This window comes from Seriola lalandi, unplaced genomic scaffold, assembly GCF_002814215.2.
Source record: "Seriola lalandi dorsalis isolate HSWRI2012SDOR001 ecotype SW California unplaced genomic scaffold, Sedor1 jcf7180002054412, whole genome shotgun sequence".
NCBI lineage: Eukaryota > Metazoa > Chordata > Actinopteri > Carangiformes > Carangidae > Seriola > Seriola lalandi.
This window is the reverse complement of record NW_019524965.1, coordinates 1,469,290-1,491,464: the sequence shown is the minus strand read 5'-3', so window position 1 is coordinate 1,491,464 and position 22,175 is coordinate 1,469,290. Positions and strand designations below refer to the sequence as shown.

The 22,175-nt window shown below is 40.7% G+C and overlaps 1 protein-coding gene across 1 annotated transcript; it reads left to right on the top strand.

The window, feature by feature from the left end:
• Positions 1 to 6,452: 6,452 nt before the first annotated feature.
• hs3st3b1a (heparan sulfate (glucosamine) 3-O-sulfotransferase 3B1a) lies at positions 6,453 to 18,800 on the top strand. Its single transcript, XM_023410028.2, has 2 exons — positions 6,453 to 7,286; positions 16,848 to 18,800. The coding sequence occupies exons 1-2, from the start codon at positions 6,790 to 6,792 to the stop codon at positions 17,464 to 17,466; spliced, it is 1,116 nt and encodes a 371-aa protein (XP_023265796.1). The 5' UTR covers positions 6,453 to 6,789; the 3' UTR covers positions 17,467 to 18,800.
• Positions 18,801 to 22,175: the final 3,375 nt, after the last annotated feature.

Genomic DNA, 22,175 nt, shown 5'->3' with positions numbered 1-22,175 from the left:
GCTTCGGTGAGAAATTTTTCTTGGCCACAGCCCTGCTTTCTTGTGACCTCAGAGTATTGCTGACATGCACAGTCTCTCCAGTGAACAATAAATACCGGCTGAGAATAAAGATCAAATAATTAAGTTACAAAACTGAAGTAGATGGTTTATGAAACTGGACTAAATTGTGTTCAGCTTCTTGGTTTTGTAGATTAGAAGATGTAGAGAACATTGAGAGAACTCAGTTAGTATTAAAAGTGTCATTAAATCATTGGGATAAGATTTAAAAAACATGAGAATAAAATCTCTTAACTTTCACGCAGGAATCCAATTAACCTGCTGTGTGCTGGTTAAGAAAATGCTCCTCTGCTCCTGTTCAATTCAGGAGATGCTTCCCTTTCTTTTTCCATCTTTATTCTATAAATGGCTTCAGAAGTTTGACTCACAACCCCGGCATCTGATCTGCTTTGCTTTCAAAAGGCCACATCGTAAATTCTTTGACCTTGATATTTTCCCTCATTTCCCACAGGACCATAATGATGCAGGGCTCTTTGTTGAAAGCACCTGTTCTCAGCTCGAATAATGGGCTACATTTTCATCCAGGATATACCCCCTGAGGGACACCCAGCCTCCGAGCCTTAGACTTGAGGGTATCTAGCTGCTGCCGTTGCCAGTGAGTGTTCACTGCAACCTTTTGAACGCTACCAGTCAACAAGTGTTCTTTGGCCAGTCGGGCTGTTTTTGGAAATATATATGTATATTATAATAAGAATAAAAACAGAGTGTGAATGTTTTTTTTTTCTCAATAAGCTGTCAAGTAAACTGAGGTGATCAATGAAAGTTACATTATGAACTCCGCCAGATATCAAAGACATTTCATTCCAAACCCATAGTTCTCCATTCATAACGAGTCATGTCCATCAGGGGTATGAGAAGTGATTATGTTAACCTAACACCTGAACAGTGATCAGTTAATGACTACAACACCCTGATGATGGTACTAGACGGAAAAACCACAAAAAAAAAGACAAAACAGAAATATTCAATTCTGAAATGTCTTTCCGTGTCATTAAGCGACTGTTACCCCTATGCTCCGACTAAACTCTGACTAAACAATGCTTATTATGACCAGAGAGTTCATTGTATGCATGTCTTTTGGAAAGTGGAAGAACATAAACTAAATTCAAATAAACCTGATAATGAGGTGATAAAGTTGTGTCATACCTGATATTGCAACCTTGATAATTAACTCGTGAAACATATGGATACTGTCAAACACATCCAGACAACCCATGCGTACAGCAACACATAACATGTTTTGTGATACTTTTGAAACAACTTAAACACTCTCAGCTGTTTACTGGAACAAATCAGTGCAATGAAAAGTTATGCCCTTTGTACAGTTCAAAGAAACTTCCTTATAGGGTAAAAGGATGGCAAAAAAAGTATAGGCCATGTCAGCATGAGGTCATTTTCTTTAACTAATACTATTACATGTGTTTGGAAAGCTCCCATTTATCTTACTGGATAAATGCTTTTAAATTGAACTGATGTGCCACATCAGAATTGTCATCAGGAAACAGAGCCTGCTTCATTGTTTTCAAAGCGCTGCAACCGGATGCGGGATGCTTTGATTTCACAAGCGCACTTTCATCAGTATGAACGTCAGTGGATCTTTATTTATGTCAATGTAACAGAACCACTGTTTAACATTCATGCAGAATAAAAGAGCTAACAGTATAAAGATATTCTTTTAGCTTAGTGCAAGACTTGGCAGGAACAGCACATCTAAGCCTCTCTGATCTTTCCAACCTGCCACAGGGCTGCCTCCCTGTCCAAGAAGGACATCAGTGAGGGTTAAGACCTTTTCTACAGGATCAAGGGAGGAAATCTTCTCAGACTACGGCTATTCCTTAACAGAAGATAAGATGGTCTCAAGCACGGCTCCAGAGAATTTATAGACATTTTAAATGGCCTTTCCTAGAGCTCAAGACCTTGAAGGAGGACTTAAGGAGCCAGAGAGGCATCTTGATCTGCCTCTCAGCTCACCTAATAACCCTGTCAGCAGATTGAGGGCATTGCGTGTGTAAGATCTCAGTCGGTCCTACTGTTGTTTGCGTTTGTTTGTTCTTTCTGGGATAAAGCTGCAGATGAGATCATCCATCAGTCCACTTTACCCTCTAATGGTTTCAGATCCCTGACATCTGGAGGTTGCTCCAACAGTGACGTTAGTGCAACATGATGTGTGTGCACGGCTGTTTGCGCATTTGGCTATATGTTTAAATTAGACATTACCACAGATTGTAATTACAGCATACACATATGCACAAACATGCATACCAAAATACACACAGGGCTCACATGTCTACCTGATTCTCTCTTTATTCGCTCAAATGCATGAATGCTGAAAAGTGAAAACATGTTGCAGTTATATTGTGCTTCAAATGTGTTGGAAGCCTCATGTCCTTGTCAGGTAGGAAGACACAGCTTTAGGCTTTATATGACTTCACGTCGGCCCATTATGTTTACGAGTTGTCAGTCCATCCCATTCTCCTGGAAGTGATATCTCAGGAGTGGATTGAGGAAACATCTTCAGATTTGGCACAAACACTCACCTGGACTGAAAGATGAACTGATTTGAAATTTGTGGTCAAAGGTCAAAGGTCAGGGTCACTGTGATTCAAGAATTCTTACACTAATTATGACACAAGTTCACACAAATGTCTAATAGGATAAAGTGAGGCAGCGATGACATTTTCTATATCAAAAAGGTCAACGGTCAACTTCACTGTGACATCATAATGCTTTGAATGAAAAAAAAAAAACCCTTCTGGCCATTCTTCAATGCTGTAACTAGGACAAACATGCATGTAAACTGCAATTAGACTGGTTGGTGGAGGCAGTAATTCTACAACAACAGTCTTCTGCGGTCTGAACACTCAGGATGTTAAACTATTCTACATTTGAACATTTCACTCTCTAGATGACACCATGATGGCTGACCGAAAAACCCAAATACACTAAAGTTAGATCAGGTTGCATTTGTTTATACTGTAGCTACACGATACAGGAGATGATACACACCGACATGCCTGAATCCAGTATCAGTGTATGTCCTCCTGATGAAGGGGCTTTTCTTTTTTTTTTTAACTGTCTGGCTTTTATGTATGAGGTGAGCGCTGCTGTTTATGTCATCTGTTTAGGCTGTAGAAGAGGAGTGTGTTGACATGGTTCAGTTAGTGTAATCGTATTGAGGATGTGTCGACTAAGTCAAGCACTCTCTTTAGTGTGTCCGGTTTACTTCACCCGAATCCTTGTGAGATGACAGGGAGTGCACCATGTGTGTGTGGGTGTGAGTGTCTGCGTGTGTATATGTGTGTGTGTGTGGGTGGGTGTGAGTGTCTGTGTGTGTACGTGTGTGTGTGGGTACGAGGTATTGTCTCCGTGCATCATGAAGCATAGCAGATGGAACAAATCAGCACATGGAACTCTGGAAAAAGTGTGTCTACTTGTGTACCCTGTGTGTACGTGTGCATGTGTGCATGTGTGTGTGTGTGTGTGTGTGTGTGCTTAGATCGTCCCTCAGGTGTCTTTTGTTCCTACTCTAAGTCTCATCCTTCCAGGACTGTGCTCTACTTTGAAGTCTGTCAATCCCCTTCATGCAGACAAAAAAGAAACCAGAGAAACATGCAGACAAAATTACCACACCCCGCCTGTTTGTAGTGTGTAATAGTGTAATAAATCATTACAAATACATCTGAAAATGAACAATATATAATAGCGTTTCACAGCTCGGTTGGAGTTAATAATGACTTTAACTTTTATTTATAAATAATTCATCATGTTAATGTGCTGTATATTAAAAATAGCCCACTTCGTCTTACTTGCCCAACATCAAACAGCAGAAAAAAAGTCAGCTGCTAAATAGTGAACATTGGCCTTTCATTCATCAGGTTGCCAGAACCATGATCCAGCAGAATGATAGTTTTACTCTGTGTCTGCTGTAAGCAAAAGACTGGACGCATTTGAAATTTTTTTTTAAATTTAATTCAGACTTAACATTCAAAGTTCTTGTATCAGCTGCAACATTTGCAGACATAACATTATTTGATTTGTTAAGGACACATCTCTTCATACCACTATTACTCTGCTCATCTGGCTGTTCGGGCGTGCGGTGTGTTTACACTCAGCTGGAACAGAATGAATTTGTGAGAAAAACACTTTGGTTGTGACTAATATTTTGTCATAAAAACGCCAAGTTAGACAAACACATTGTACCTCCTTCAAAACAGATGTGTAGGAATTTCCTCATAGTTATGTTTACAGATAATTTTCTCATATTGTGAGCTCTGGGTGTGGAATAAAGTCAATGATATGGCCAAGTATCTCTAAATGGCTCTATCTTCTTCTATTTGCACAACACCGTTTTTTGGTGTTCAGAGTAACTATAAAGTGAATACTCTAACAACTCAACCATTCAGCTTACACCCAGAGAGTTAGTACACAGTGCAAAGACAAACATGGTCTGTACACAGACCAGAAAGGGCAAACCATAACTGTGTAGCTCTAACCAAATCCCTCAACGCACACATTTTTCCTAACAGGTTATCGTGTGCTCATGCACTGTGGAAATACACCTATTAGGATTAGAGAAAACACACACACACACACACACACACACACACACACACATATAGTCTATCGTATATAACAGTGTCTGAGAGATGAGATAAGGGGCTTAGATGAAGGGGGCAGGGTTGTCTCTGGTGAAACTCTGACTGACATGGCAGCTCTGGGGTAATCCTGCTAATCCTCTGCTAGCTCAGGGGTGCAGAAGGACCGGGGGCCTTTGACCCTGCGCCAAGAGGAGGTGCAAACACACACAGAGACAAACCAAACTTCCAGTGGCACTTCAGAAATCACAGTCACACATCTTCACCATGATTACTGCAACTTGCAGTGGCTGAACCACCACAGCCCTATTGAGTAAATTATTAATCTTTATGGACCCATAAAATGTGCTCATAAGATTTGTTTATGTAGAACTGCATGTTCACATTGTTTGGAATGATTACGAGGGCAATTAGGGAGGATTATGATGCCAATTAACTCTGACTCACTCAACCATTTGACACACAATACCAGGAAAAGTGTGAAGTTGTTAAAGAAACAGCTGATCCATGACATATACTTTCAGTTGTGTCACTTGTTTGTCAGCTGGTGTCTGGGGTTATAAAGTCATAATAAATCTGATGTTTCTATCTACGCAGGTAAAACATGCATATAATCAGTCGCCATTTAAAAATCACACTGAAAATTTGTTAATATGTGTTGATTGTAGAGTTTATCATGATTTGTGTGATCCACTTATGATTTAAGGCCCCTACTTTTGTGCCTGTGAAGAATCAGGAATCGGTGAAAAATGTCAAGCAAATTCGAGAATGATACATACTTTTTCTTTTCGCTTCTATTTTTAAAAGCGTGCTGAGGCTTTTAAAGGCAAAATTTGTGATTCAAATTTCCACCAAAATCCGGAACGTAAGATTGTAGCCTGTTATCCAGCCCAAATTACTTGACAGCTCTGTCAACAAAGAGAAACTAACTGGCTTTAAATGAGTTGGAGGTTAATGTGAAACAGCCTGAAGAGTGCAGACTGAACTTGTGCATTATAAAATGAGGGGAGACTGACTGAATGATTGATTTCAAGTTCTTAAATTTCCACCAGCCTTATAGTTGTGCTATAATAAGAAAATGCTTTTTCCTCACCTGTGCTGCTGCTCTAATGTTTATAACTCAGATTGTAATGCCATCCAGTGTTTGTCATTAGTGGTTGTAATCTATTCAAGCTGCGGGGATTGTTCAGATCCACTGGCAGTCATCCGTCCTCCAGGCTGAGACGAGGAGAGCTGCGTCAATGTCTAAAAGGAGAGACAGAAAAAGACCGGAAACTTTTACATATTTCAAAGTAAAGAAAGAAGAGAGGGAATAGGCTATTTTGCGCAGGGTAAAATTTTAATTAAATGCAAAAAATAGAAAGAAATCTTGTCGAAGGTTTTAAATGGAATCATGACAGAAGAAAATCTACAACACGTGTAGTTGTCTCCCTGATGGAGCATACAGTATATTATAACTACAAATTAGTCACGAGCGGTTATGCTCAATTTACTTTATTGAGAAACTTTGCATATGATAGCTGTCATTGTCTGCTGTCAATCTGTGGCTAGAGTGACATCATGGTCGTAATTAGGCACATATGGACATGAAAACACTATCAATTAAACGTGTTTATAAAACACGATAACCGATATATTCCATTACGAAACCTGAAACATAGATATATCTTTTAAACGCTTGATTACTTTTCCACTTGTTTGACAACCGGTTTACTTCGAAAGTTCTTACCGGAAGCAAGTTCCGCGTGTTCTGTCTGTCTTGACGCTGCTGCCTGGTGTAGATAACTAGGTGCTGCTGTGTGAGCGCTCACACACTGAGAGCAAGTGATGGGAGACCAAGTCAGTCCCTGACGCGCGTGTCGCTCACCTGGCGATATTTTCATTTAATGTTTTGAGAATCTTTTTTAAATGATCACATTATTTTCTTCTGATATTTGTTTTTGTTGAGAATAAAACTATTCATCCTATTCTTCTGGCAGAACTGGTCGTGAAACAGAAGGTGGACGCGCGCCCTACAATCCAACATCAGTTGGCATACTGGGTATAATTTATGTTTGTGTCTGAGCCATGGCAGAGGAGTGAGGCGCCTTCGCCAAAATGTCTGTTAACTGGAATATAACTTTTTCACGGCGGTCCTATGGAATATAGTCCGATTTTACACAGTCTACATGTTGTGCCATCATCCCACGTGAAAAACAAACTCTTCGTGTTCTTCATAATGCTGTCCCTTTGGGTGTACATGATTTATTGTTGTGTTGGCTACTGCTCAACCATGCCGAACCTGGCGTACGGCTCGGTGAACAGGCACGAGAACGACGCAGAAGTTGACAATCATCAGGAGTCCTCTCTAGGGGCGTCCAGGGACTTACTGAATAACGAAAACGATGTGGACAGCAGAGGAGAAGAGTGGGATGAAATTAGAGGCGAGGCGAAGGCGCTGGATGATAATGCCATGTCAGGTTTCCTCAATGAGTCGGAAAGTAAAAAGTTGCCCCAGGCGATAATCATCGGGGTGAAGAAAGGAGGGACCCGGGCGCTGCTGGAGTTTCTGCGCCTGCATCCAGACATCAGGGCGGTGGGAGCCGAGCCACACTTCTTCGACCGCAACTACGACAAGGGACTGGAGTGGTACAGGTACATCGCACTGGTATTAGGGATCTGTTAAGTTAAACCAGAAAGACAGAGAGAAAATGAAATGTATACTGACAACCATGCTTTATTTTCACATTTTTCATTTAACCATGGGCTTTTTATGTACGGCATTCACGCGCCTATAGTGCTCTGCACAATCATCGTAGTTGTGAAGGCTCAAAAATGTTCATTTACATCCACACCCAGTCCAGTTCAAGCAACTTTTATACTTTGTATCATATAATTAAACCACAAGACAGTGCTGGGGTATCTATAATGGGCAAAATAAAAAAAAGGAATCTAAATCACTGGCTGTGGCAAATAATATAAATACATTTTGAACAGACGTTGCCCCTCTAAAAGTCGATCTATCCTCATGCAATCTTATATATTTGCATTGCTACACAAGTCGTTTAGCTGCACATTATCTGCAGCACTAGAAATAACAAAACAATTTAAGACAGTTTTTTTTTTACTAACAAAATCAAGTCACACAATCCTGCTGGTATATTTTTTCAGTTTTAAGAGGTCACTCTATTCTGAATGAACAGTACATTAAGATTTGATCATCAGTGCATTTATGTTAATCTGTGTCTATTTATAAATGGAGGGCAAACTGAGGGTCACTTTTGTTCCTCTATGTTACTGTCTTTAGTAAACTGGATACTAAAGATGTTCACAGTAAGTTGTTTATTACCTTCATTTTTCACGTTAAATCTAAATTCACAGTAAACTCACTGTACGTACTGTATATTGGTATTTATAGAAATGAAACAGACTCTCATCCACAGTAAAACACTTCTGATGAGGTGATAAGTGTGACCTCAGGTGACAGTGTTATGTAAAACAGCCTACAAACTGCTGATGCAGGACCCAGCCACTTCAGCATCCAGATGATGAACCTCAAAGTTTTAACAACTGTAGGTGAAATGTCAGTAGCACTCAAATGCAGCAGAACACACTTTTCTACTGAGAATAAAACTTTCAGTTTGACATTTTAGGCAACTCTTCTCAGTCATGTTCATTTACAAAGCACAATCGATTTTCTGCTTGTTTGCATAACCTTCACCCAGTGTTCCTGGAATTCTTATACGTCTGTCCTTGGATCTGGACTTACTGTGGCTCCCTAACAAGGACAGGAGGGTGGCATCAGGTGGTAAAAGATAAGGCAGAACTTCCATTTAGATTTGACCTGAATTCTGAATGCAGTTCAAATAAACTGCCTTTAGTTTATGGTTAGGAGTCAGCAAGTTACATCATGCCGTCATTCTTGAACAGAGCAGGGGCACGATTCAAGATTATGAGTTGCTCAGTATTGATTCAGTGGCAGTAATTTGTTTTGATCCTCAATCCAAAAGATATCAATGTCAAAAGCAGACATCAGGGATATGAAGCTGTTTGCACCTTCAGCACTGCACAATGTAACGTTTTTATTGTATATTCTGTCTTGGCGACTGTTGTCCTTGCACCATAGCCTAACTCACACCTCAATATGCAAACTCTTTACTATTGACTCAGCTGCACAGTTGCACAACTTGCTCCTTTTATTGGAAATAAACCAGTAACACTCTACATTCACAGAAACGATTGATCTTTTACATATCCCAAAATGTTCCCTGAAAGGGTTTGGCATTGAATGCTTTACATCCGAGCAGCCACATTGTTAATAAGAGATACTGCTGTTTCAAGTGTCCATTTGACTGAGCCGAGGGATTAACAGGAAATGTCAAAGGATCTACACACTGTTTCAAAGCTGGCTCCGTAAAGCTACAATAGGGGAAGCGAAGCATTGTTCAAAGGACTTCTCGCTTAAACTCCTTTAAGAATTTCCGGACAGGTTTGGGGCATTTTTGGATGATCAGTCTGTGAAGAGCTGCCTTTTGTCCATCTCTACAGACTGAGCAACAAGAACAAATTGAAATCGCCCCCAGGCTTTTTTTTTTTTTTTTTTACTTATTGAGTTAAGTCTTCACTTTTTTCACAATCCACAAGTGATGCATGAGTAGGCAACGCATGTGAAGAATGAGTAATGTCTAAAGGAGAAGCTCTCATTAAAGATGCATAAAGCAAATTATTATGCAAGTAGTCAAAGAAGCAGTTGTATATAATTGAGACATGCCAGCTTCTCGTTCACAGTGGCAGCTGCATAGCAAGCACACAGCCAGGGGATGTGGGTAACCGTTTCATCTTGAGACATGTATAATGAAGGCTTTTTCTCCCAGAAAGGTGATCTGGCTAATTAAAACAACTTGGCTTGAGTTGTCACAGTGAGAGCGCTGAGCCACAGATTGACCCCATACAGCAGAGCACCACGACATCGAGTCGACCCTTAATGATCATTTAGAGAAGCTGAGAAAAAAAGCCCAGGGTAGCTTAGCGGTGGTGGAGCACATCGTTGCTACACGAATGAGTATTTCCACACAGTCCTTTCCTGAATTATCGGCTTCATAAATGAGTGTTTTTATATGATGTCTTTGCTGTTTGGCACACCAGTTTAAGGCCTGTTGAAAGATTTCATCATGCAGCCCCCTGCGCTATTTGATCAGAAATAAGTCTTAGAGGCGAAGGCGAAGGTCTTACTGGCGAAGATGTCTGTCATTTGTTTGCCCATATGTTTCACTTCATTGCCCCAGACTAATGGTGAGCAGTAGTTTGGAGAGAGGAGCAGTCCCCTGGGTGGGCTTATCAGTTCCTGTGGTGGCATTGAGTTGTGCCCACACCATTTATCTGCTGTGATTGGTGTGTCCATCCTTGATTGGTGTGTCCATCCTGCTGGAGGTCTGCTGTGTCCGTCTTAGCTGGAGCCCCGCATAGAGGAGAGGCCCCCCGCACAGCAGGACACCAACCACAATGCAGCACGTTTTCACTCATAGGCAGAATAAGAGACGCAGGCAGACAATTGTGTACACTTACTCACACAGAGCACAGGAGGCAACTACCAAAAGCCGTGGGAACAGCTTCCTCCTTGGCCCCTCCTTTTATTTAATACCAGCATAATCTAACTTCCTGCTATATGTTGTTTTGTGGCAGGTTAACTGCTCATTTACTGAACGCACGCTCAAATCAAGATCCTCTGAGTTCTGCACGGTAGATGTGACTTCATTATTGAAATGGTGTTTTCCCTCTTGAGGATCCACATATAGAACAATGAGCGGCCTTCTTACTAACTAACTAAGGGTGTCAGAGAAGACGGCATAATCCTCCTCAGAGCCCCAGGGAAGCTTAGATGCAGGGCAGTGGCAGATAGAGGGCAGTAAATTTAAAGTGAGCCTTTAGAAAGCGCAACAGTATTATGGAGCTCAATGAAAGGGGATGCTGGAGAACCCCTGAGGTCTGCATTAACCCCGACAATAAAAGAGCAGACAATTAGTGTGAAACATGTTTTCTCTGCCTTCACTTTGTATGCAAATGTGCTCAGAAGGGTGAAAGTGCCCTTTGACGAAGCCCAGCAGGAGTTCATCAGAAAGAGCATTCATTGGAACTTGCCCAAGAAAAGACTCAAACACAACACTTAAGCTTTCTAGCCTGAAAAGTTGACTTCTGTGTGTGGAAAAGTTGCATTTCCCAAGAGTAGGTTCATTTGAGTCCACTGGTGGCTTCTTGCGTACTCAACACTTTTAGCTCATTGCAAGGACACAGGGGGATTGGTGTAAGTAAGGGAGCTTTCAATATAGGTATCTCCCATCTTAAACTAATGTGTCAGCACATTGACAGGAAAAGACGAGGAAAGTGCATTGATAATGAGATGCTGCAAAGAAAGACGTAACACATGCTAGCTGTTACTTCAAACATTACTAAAAGTTTTCCACAAACCATAAAACTTTGCTCCTTAAAAACGACATGTCCTGCACAAAGCAAATCAGTATTTGTTTTTTTCTTCTGATAGGCTAAAAATGACGCTAGCATTCCTCTAATAAGTCCACTAGATTGTCAATACTGTTAATGTGCAACTCCCCTCCCCAATCTGGAGATTGAAGATTTAATTTGCTGCAGCAACCCCCGGGGAGTTTGCTTGAGGCAATTTGTCAAACCGCAGCACTTATTACAGCACTTTGAAAACACTGAAACAAAGCAAGTTCACTCCATTTTATCCCCTCGAGTTGTTGACTTCCTCATCTCTCTCTCATGGTATCTTCAGAGAGAAATGTGTTGTTTCCTGCCTCTGTCTTTCCCTCAGCTGCAGAGACTCCCTGACAGCAAGTCAGAGCAACTCTAGAAAGCGCCAATCTGCCTCAGCCATCTTTGTTTTGCTTCTTTGAAGTCTTGTTTGCTTGTGCTGATCCTCTCAGACCAGCATTTGTCTGTGGGGAATTACCTAATTTTACCACTACCACTACAAGAGTTGGAGACATACATTAACTGCAAAGAATTTCCTTATCCTTTTGATATCATGACATCATAATTGCGTATTTTAACAATGTAAATTATCTCCATATTCATTTACGTGAAAACATTTCAAATACACCCAAGAGCTGAACAGTATAAGCTGGTTTTTATGTCAGAGAAAGCACTTTGGCGGACAAACACAATATTGCATTTAGTCTATGTGTCAATACAGCACAAGTATTTTGTCTCTGTGCTAATATATTAGCCTGACATTGATGCTTGTATTTGTGCCAGAATATACCAAAAATTGAATGTTATTACAGTATTTATTCTTACATGTTATGTTTTGTTAAATAAAACCGTGTGTGGTGACATGAACACATCATCTGCATTCTTGTTTCTCTTGGCTATAAGCTGTTTCTTTCAGTTTCTTTCTGCGGGCTGTTTTTGTTCTTTTGTTTATTCAGGATTCCTCCACCTAGTTTTTCAAGAAACTGTTCTGAAGCTCACTTGATTATGCCAGTTAGTGTCTTCATCCTTGTTTGACCAAGTCGTCATCATCACTGGTGTATAGTATTATAGGTGCTTTGCTGCTTGGTGGTTTCTCTCAGCTTTTCTCTCAAGTCACTTTGTCACACCTATTGATAATTTCCTTTGTGCTTTGTGATGTTCTTGTTGGATCTGTCATTTTCTGAGTTCAGGTTAATGATGCTGCTTGTTAACACAGTACTCCACTAGTTCAGCATTGCAGTCCTATAAAACCACCGGACTCTTGATGGGCAGTTTTGGAAACAATTCCCCCCAGATTTCTTTCATTTTCAAAGTCTTCAGCCTCATCCAACACTGACTCAAGCTACATCACTTGAGGCAATTCATCAGCTCTTGTGCAACTAGCTCTAGAGTAAAATACCAATACCTGTAAAGAGACTCTTATGTAAAAAATCAGCCGAGTTCCCCTTTAAGTTAAATGGTGTAAGCGCTTCACTGTTGGCTAGGGTTTCAACCTCTGGCTCTGTAAGTAACCTACATTTCCTATCTACCATAACACCTATTTATTATCCCCCTGAACTGTCATCCAAAAGACAATCAGAGCAAAAAAAATAAAACAAACCTCTTCACAGTGAAATTCACATATTTGTTCCATTTCTCTCAATTTTTCCAAAGTTTCTTAGACTATAGTTATTTATTAACACAGCAGCTGAAAGCCATATAGCCATACACACATTTAATGATATTGCTGATCCTGATGACTGTTCATAATCACTCTTACCTGGAATGTGATCAATGATCAGTGTGACTGGTTTACATTTTTCCAATACCACTGCCCTGATAAAAAGTGCTCTCTAGTTCTATAAACAACCGACTGACAGAGTTGTTATGTGTTAATACAAGGCTGACAGTTGTGTGAAGGAAGCCAGAATGGCTCACACACTCACTGTTACTCCCCCTCTGCCTCTCTTCAAAATCGGCCTGTCTCCATCAGACAGCCAGGTGGCCTTGAGTTCTGCATACTGACAGTAATAACGGAGGATGGCAAAAAGCCATTCTCATTGTTGTGCAGACAGCGAGTGCTGTTCAATGTCCTGAGTGTTAAGCATGATGACGACAACTTTCACACGCACGATAAGATGAGCCGCAATGGCCAGAGAGAACACCTTCCCTAAAGTTGCCTCTTCTCTTTGATATCTATCTGGAACTCGTCTCCACAGTAAATTGGTCTGATTATTCTAAGTGGCTGCATACCACCACCTCTCATCCTGTCTTTGAGAAGAGGAACGATTCCCACAGTAGCTCAACCCCTCTCAGAGCTGCAGCGTAAGATTAGAACCCATCATGACATTAGATAATGCTGAGGTTTTTTTCTGGAGCAGTCCCTTGTCACAGGGGTCTGAGGAGCTGAAATATAGATGCCAATTAGAGTCAGTCAAGCAGAACACTGCAGGATACGAAAAAAAGAAATGCAGGACTTGTTGGAGTTTTCTGCACTGTACTTGTTCCTTACTTACTCATTACCGAGGGCATCATCCAGCAGCCACACAAAACAGCAGCAGCGTTGTAAATTCCTACCTTTGAACCTGCTTCCTGAGAGTAGTCAATGTAAACAATGCACCAGCTTTCAAACACCGTCTCCCCAGCAGCCAGTTCACAGTAATGGACACACCTGACTGCCCCAGCTGACAAAAACACAACAAAAATTACACAACACACTGCTCCTGGATTAATATCTGTCTGTCGGGTTGAAGTAGAGGCGTGAATTATCTTGTGCTACTGCTGCAGAAAAATGCAGACACAACATCTGATGGGGCAGCGAACTTGAAACTTCAAATTTTGGCTTCAGGGTCAGAAGGGTCGACCTTTGCAGCCCCCCCCCCATCCTCCAACAGCACACCTGATTTCATCTAATCCTCTGTTTACTCCTCCCACTCTGACCTCTCGTGCTTTATCTCATTCTCTTAACCACCTTCCTCTGTTATCTTTCAAGCCGTGCCGTTCTCCTGCAAGTTTACAGGACAGGTTAGAGGGCAGAGGATTGTTTATGTGTAAGTGCCAGCATCAGTTGATGATAGAAATTCTTCCAAGCTTTGACTCTTTGCTTTGCAACCTTGAAAATACGAATGAAGCAGTGTTTTTTTTTTTTTTTTTTTTTTTTTTTAAATAGCTTCATTAAATCAAACAGAAACATGCAAAATTCATGAAGGGGGCAAAAGTCAGCGTGTTGTGTTGTGGCTCAGTTCTACAAGAGTGGACTAGCTTTTTTTCTGTTGTCTTGAAGCTGAGTGATGATGCCGTTGCATGGCTGATTGATAGATGAGGATGCACTGAAACCTATTGGTTCCAGGCGACATTGTTTATTAAGCAGAACAAATTGTGAAAGCTTGCTACATCTGCCCCCCCCTTAAGGCAACTCTCTCACTTGCCGCCGCTCATTCAGAGATGTTCTTCCCTGCTCTGTCTCGGCTAAGATGAATAATGCATGTATTTCCTACACAGATTGTTTTGCTCAGGGACTAAGTGGAAAGTTTGATTGGTAGTAAGTTTTTGTGTCCCCCGAGGCCCAGAGAAAGGCCTACAGCGTTGCTTGTGTGTATCCAAGAGATGCAGTAGATAATTGCAGGGGGTTTCTGATAGAGTTGTTTGTGTCTCTCCTACCTATTACCTTCATTAGGTTTGTGGTTTTTCCACCCGATACAATGGTGGCTAAGGCTCTTAGGGAGAGAAAAGTGGAATAAATGTGTAAGACCCAGGGCCTCCATATAGAGGAAGGAAAAAGCAGGTGACACTAGGTGATGAAAATTGCATAAGAAAGCAGACACATTGTGTGTTTGTATGCCACTAAAAAGGTAGGTGTGATGCCTACTTTCCCACAATTACTAAAGCTTTTTCCTAGCGCTCTGCACGGCCAAATCTTGCAGACCATTTTCTGCTCGTTTCCACCACATAAATTTGTAAGATGAAAGCTGCTGGGGTTGGAGAGGAATATTGAAGCTCTTTGTGCTTGCACCAACAGATGGTTGGAAATTATGGTAATCACTTTAATGACATGGCTCCTCTGCTTTTCCTGTTGTTCGATTTAGATCAACTGCTCACTATCAAAACATGAGAATATTACCAAAATACTGTAATAACGGATGATTTACATTTTGACTGGCGTAAACCCGCATGAGGTATGTCGGGAGAGGATGCTTGTGAACATGTGACATCCTATCATGGCTCACATACAGCAGTATAAGCGATATCATACAGCATAATAAGCGATATCATACAGCATAATAAGCGATATCTGCTGACTGCTTATGCATTCAAGACACTGAGCTCCTCTCCTAAGCTCGTGCATAAGAAATCCTTGAAGTCTTTTTTTACATATTTAACAACCAGTTACACATACAGTAGTTTTCATACTAGGGAAGTTTTCACATCTGGTGAAGAGTTTAACTATTTAACTATTAAACATGTATGAACAAATGCAAGTACAATAACCCTCCATTACAGGTTGCCATTATATGGTTTAACATATTCAATTTTGATGACACTAAGAACAGTCGATACAAGTCTGTAGTTTATTGAGTGGTGTTATTGAAGTTAGATGACATTGTGTTGTTCGGGTGGTTGGATGACAAGTATTTTTCTATCAAATGCACTCTGATGCAACAACGCCTCAAACTCCTCCCCATAAAGTGTTGTCTGCAGTTGAATGAACATCTCTCTGATGTAGTCTCAACACAAAATTGAACATATTATATTGGGTTTGCGCTGAACTGTACTTGAGTTAGCGTTATTGTGTCCAGACGCAACTTTTCTTCTGTGTTCCTCCTCAGATTAACCACTTATCACCAACTCTGATCGTTGTGGCCACGTACAGTATCTCTTCCCCTCTCCCTCTCACTCCAGAGACAAGCGAGCCACCCAGCCAGCCAACAAGGCAGTCAACCAGCCTCTAATGCTCTAGTGTGTTTGGCTTAGTCCTAATCCCCCTTGGCTCACTTTAGCCATTATCCAGTCAGGGCTGCAGTTAACAGGCTATATTATGATCAACCAGAGCCATCCAGGGTCAAGAAGAATATGCAGTTAAGGGAATAGACCGCACCAAAGCTTTGCATTTTCTCCTAAGGAATGCAAGGACTCTCCAAATCTTCCCTTTTACACAAAAAATTACTGACAAATATGGGGGAGAAAGGTGCAGTCACAGTCATATGTATTGGCATGACATTAAAAAGCATAATGCTGCCTATTCAGAGTTAAACCATCTATTGTATATTGTAAACGAAGGTGTGAAATATTTCAATGTGAAGATTGCGGCTTTCTGAAAGAGGATTGAGGTCTTAAAGTAGATTAAATGGAGCAGGAGGAAATGAATGTCTTCCTTTAGAGTTTGTATTTAGTACCTCAGGAACTGTGTATTGTCTTCACATACAATCACACAATGATTGACAGCTCTTCTGCTCTACCTACCAGTCCCTGTCACTTTAGGTACATTCACAGACGTTGTGAACATTGCTCATGATCTCTGCAATTGTCCTCTTGATGATGATTGACTACCTCTTGTCTGACAGTATATTTAAATCCACCTCAGAGAGACTGTGTCAGAGTTAATCTCTTCTTCCTTTATGGGAGCTTTTGTAAGTTGTTGGCTTTAGAAACCGGTGGCATTACAAAGAGCAGAATATGATGGTACAGTTCTTTTTTGTGCCATACAGAGCCTGTGGTGCTAATATAAACCAGTGTGTATGTCCTTTGCAGGGAATTGATGCCCAAGTCATCAGAGGGCCAGCTGACCATGGAGAAGACCCCCAGCTACTATGTCACCAAGGAGGTCCCTGCTCGAATCTACACCATGTCTAAAGACACAAAGCTGATTGTAGTAGTACGGGATCCTGTCACACGAGCCATCTCAGACTACACCCAGACCCGCTCCAAGAAGCCAGAAATCCCCTCTTTTGAGAACCTGACCTTTAAGAACATGTCGGCGGGCCTTATCGACACCACGTGGAGCGCTGTCCAAATCGGCATGTATGCCAAGCACCTTGAGCGTTGGCTCCAGTTCTTCCCCATGGAGCAGCTGCTGTTTGTCAGCGGAGAGCGTTTGATTAGCGATCCTGCAGGTGAGATGGCTCGCGTCCAGGACTTTCTCAGGCTCAGGAGGGTGGTCACAGAGAAACATTTCCACTTTAACCCAGCGAAGGGCTTCCCCTGCCTTAAGAGACCCGAGGGGAACAGCAAGCCACACTGCCTGGGCAAAACCAAAGGCAGAACCCATCCTAACATTGACCCAGAGGTGGTGCAGAGGCTAAGGGACTTCTATAAACCCTTTAATAGCAAGTTTTACCAGATGACTGGTCATGACTTTGGCTGGGACTGAGATGAAAATTTATGATGACAGACTCATGCTGGTCTCTTGTCTGTTTTGTTTTTTTTTTCCCATTCTGGAGATATTGTTATACAGTGTATGTACAGTATGGTGGATATGTAAAAAGTTCAGAAGTCTATTTTATGATAATTTATTGTTATATTAACTCACTAAGCTGCCTAACCAGGTTTATTCATGATCCACCACACACTTTTTGTCCAGTTTTAATTCTCATTACATACATAAACATTTTTATAAAAGCACAATGTTTTTACGGGTATTACAAGCAGGGGTCAGTGTCCTTTTTTCAATCATAATTTTGGCTTCATGTGGAAAACCCCCTTTTTTTCTTTTACTTCTCCAAATGCCACTTTTGCTTCGCCTTAAACTGAGCGACATCCAACTTCACAAACAACTGGTAATATCCCCTTAACATTCGCCTGACCCTCGGAGGTCTATGGACCCACTTAGTCAGGTCGATACAGGCCTCAGCTGATCCAGTGCCACTTGCCAGGTGGATCAATACAGTAATAGCTTCTAATCATGTCAGTTAGACCTGAGTGATGGCACTGCCGTGATCTCTCAAGCACTGTAATAAAACACGGATCCATTAATGGCAGTAAGTTTATGGTTGACCCTTGAGCCAACTTCAGGTTAATATAATAATATAAAATTCCCACTGCAATGTTTTGACTTAACCACTATTTACAGTTTCTACAAAAGAATTTTGATCAGGATCGAATGGAGACCCCTGTCACGATACATTTTGGATGTTTTTATCCCTTTTTTTCAAAAATCTGCTGCACAGGCTTCATGATGCCTCATCATTTATTCCTTTCTCCAAAAAACAAAATGATTCTTTTGATGCAGACACATTCACTGATGTGTACTAAAATAGCACATATGGCTCACTCTGTACAGCTGCTTTTACCACAGGTGATACTAGATGTGTTAATGATGCCCTTACCCATGATACATCAGTTGACAGAGTCAATGCCACATAAAAATAAGCATCTCTTTGAATACTTTTAATTCTACTTTCCGTGATAGCTGAAGAAGATAAAAACCAACCCAACTTCAGCCAGTATTTAAGTTTCACATAGGGTTGAGTTTTATTCAACCTTTTTTTTTATTTCTTTTTTTTTTAAAAACACATTCCTCAGCATTTTAACAGACATTTCATAATGATGTACTGCGACCCCCATTGTTGTAGAGGCACTATTTTGCTGTAAAAATTGCTTTATAAATATGTAAATGACAGCTTTGACTGAGAAATGGATTAAAAAGGTGCAGTCATGTCATTTTTATGAAGTAAGAAATAAATATGTTTTACCAAAATCATATAATGCAATCTCTGTCATCTTTCTATATTTATTGTATTGTTAAAGAAAAAAAATGGAATTCATCATCTTACCTTCTGTATGTGTTGAACTTGTCTTACTCTTTAATGCACTACCCCCACCTCACCTGTATCGATTTCTGGATCCCTGCAGGCAAAGGTGTACTGCTGTGTCTAATTCGCCATCTTGCACATTATTGCGCTAACGGGCTAATTAGCGCAGTGCAGTTAACTACTTTTAGCTGTCTCAGCCTCCCACTACCACCAGTGAGAGGGGTTTTGTTGCCATGACCCCCACAAACACATAACAGAGTCAGGTTTCTCATGTGGAGGAGAAATGACATTAGGAAAAATGCTGGAATTCCTTTTTTGTCCCTGGGTAACACTTAACACCCCTCACTGCACAATATGCAGTGGGGTCATGTTTCAAGCCACTGTTTAAATGTGTTCATGTGGATGTGAACATGAGGTACTTTTTTTTTCTTCTTTTGAGTCAAGACCTGATATAATCATCAGCTGCAGGATTAAAGTCTGTTCATATTTGCACGTTTTTTATATTCCAGAAATATCCTCAATATGCTCTGTCATATTTTATCGAGACACCACAGGTTGTCTATGCACTTGCCTTAAGCAACTTGTCGCATCCATCATGCGGCACAGATAACCGCATAGCAAAGGTTACGGATCAAGCGAGATATAAATCACCCTACTCTATTAATGAACAACCTTTATTTAACTCTCCAGCAAAACACCCTCATTTACCTGGGGCTGCCAGAGGTGATGAAGCCAGTCTCCCTGGTGGCAGGCTGGCAGTCTGATCACTCAGGAAGCAACTCCCTTTGCAATTACAGGGATAGAGGAGGGGTGCTGTAATTGCTAGGCTCCCAACTGGGGAATTGCTGTTAGCACACATCCCTCCAGGCTGTTGTAATGGAGGCTTCTGTTGTTTGAAGGTTGGGAAGACAAGGAAAATAGACACCTGGCAGCCCTGACCATCAAGCAACTTCACACATCCACTTGGCAGCCTCCACTGGGGAATACAATCAGAGCTGCTGAATAAAAGTGAAAGAAAACAAAACATCATACAACAGCAGTTTAGTTTAGAGAGCAGATGTACAGAAATGTGGGGTTTAGGTGCAGGCAGCAGGATGAACTGTAGCCTCATTACAATGTCAGTGAAAAGTCTTTGTATTCTGCCAAGATGTCAGTCATGCAGATGGATTTAAATATGTTTGCCTGCAGAAATGATTACGAGCCATTCATCCCCTCTGCTTTTCACTCAGTTGTGGGCCTGTCAAACCAGCGATTCGGGAATTTAGTCAGGTTCTCCCAAATCACCATTTACAACAATTTAGCATTTATGTCACATTAGGGATAGATGGAACAGCTAACGAAAATGAAAGAAAAACATCTCAGGTGTATAGTGTAGTCTACAAAGTTTAATCAGTGTAAACCTCCCAAACCAGCCAAAAAAATAAGTTGAGGATTCCAATACATACAGTACTTTTAAACAGACGCTGTTGATACAACCTCACTGACTGAAAGCTGATTTGTTGAATCCTGCAGAGAGTATCAAATGAGTCATGTTAGTTTCTTAATGCATCTTCTGGGTATTAAATAGTTTTTGTCAGGTTTTGTCAGCTTGAAGTCAGTTGCAACATCTGAAATCTTCTTCCATTCAAGTAAATATTGTGAATAATATGGCATATGTAACCATCTTTAAATGGTATGGGTAATTAGCAGATGATAGGTGTAATACATAAAAGTCTGGTTGGTCTAGTTCAAATAATCTCTCAGTAACTCAGAGAAATGCAAAAAATGATGCCACCATTCCCAGTGTCCCCAACAGTTGCGACGCAGCTGAAGCCTCTTTAAATGCTGGAGGTATGAATCTCCAAGCTAGTGACAGCCTGACATCTATGACAAAACTAACATAAAATCTACAGAGCACAGAAATCAGAATGAAAAGAACAAGCAGATAATCATTCCCACGCAAACCTTGTTTCAGAGGTTAATAAGACAATTGCCTTCCTTTCTGGCCCTTAATCTTTTATTCTGCATTGTCCAAACCCTAATCCTAATCCGATAGCAAGGGCAAGCATTAATCTGAGACAGTAGACTAGCAGCTGACATGTATGTGCTGACATAGCTAATCCAAATCTAATCCCTCTTCCAGAAGGGCTTCTTAGAGTTAAGCAGGACCAACTTGACTTACATAACTTCACATAAAACATGGGTGAGAAATTATATTTGAAGAGGAAGCAGATGTTTTTCTAAACTGTGCACAACAAACCCACACCTTGGGCTTGTCAAATCAAATCTAAGTGCTGCTGTCAGATTATGATATGTTGCTACTGTACATCAGCTCCTCATTGGCAGGATCCAGGGCTGTGAATGCTCTGTTGCATCTGAAAACAACTTTTCATAAATAGATAGCGTAAGTAAACACTTCCCAACATGTTGTTCTTGAAATAATGAGGCAGATTTCACAGGCATCTGTTCAAACGCAGCAGAGCTGTTCCAATCCAAATGTGATTTAGTACAAAAATCTATTTAACCAAATGTTTTATTTTCTGTCACAGATATCATGGCTCAGTATATAAAAAAGATAATTCAGTGTAAAACTGAATTTCCATTTCCAATTTTCAAGTGATCATTCTTCTTCTGTACTGGTAGTAGTAATAAATTAAATAATAAAGCACATAAAAAAAACATTGTAATCCCCTCAAATTTGCCTTACTTTGATTATTTACAGTTTGAGTTGTCAAAACCTTGTCCTTCGACACTACAGGTGTAAGTGTGATCAATCTAACAGTCTCTCTCTTAACATGTTTTCACAGTGTTCTTGATCTGTGGCATATTTTTAGCTAATCAAGGGCTGAAGGAGATGGGTAGAGTCCTCAGACCTCCTTTTAATCATATTTTTGCTTTGGTAATTGCTTTGACTCTAATTAGCCTTCAAGCATTAACATAGCTTTGCTTCATGTTTATCAGTGTTTCAAACTGTTGGTATTATGATGCCACTTGTAAATATCTTCATTTTATTGGTTTTGTCTTTAAACCGTTAATCTTTTGCAGATCAGCTGATTTTACCAGTCTCCTCAAAGGGCCGGAGCTTCAGGCATTGTCCAATGAGATTATTAGACTTCACATATGGCACTCAATGTGGCTGTTGATTTGAGCTTTGAAGTCCTTTCTTTGTCAATTATTCTAATTAAGCAAATATTTACTTGTATACTCATAAAATCTTATCAGTCCATATTGTTCAGAGAACAAACAGATACTGTGATGTTGTGAAGACAGAGTTGCATCACCACTGGTGAAATCCACATGCTGTAACCAGAGATTCCCTGGAGAAAGGGAGAAATGCTCTCAAACCAAT

What these genes read in the sequence shown, in the direction of transcription:
- hs3st3b1a (XM_023410028.2), top strand. Translation starts at nt 6,790, where the DNA reads ATGGAATATAGTCCGATTTTACACAGTCTACATGTTGTGCCATCATCC. An exon ending in AAGGGACTGGAGTGGTACAG is followed by an intron (nt 7,287 to 16,847) that starts GTACATCGCACT and finishes TGTCCTTTGCAG; the next exon opens with GGAATTGATGCCCAAGTCAT.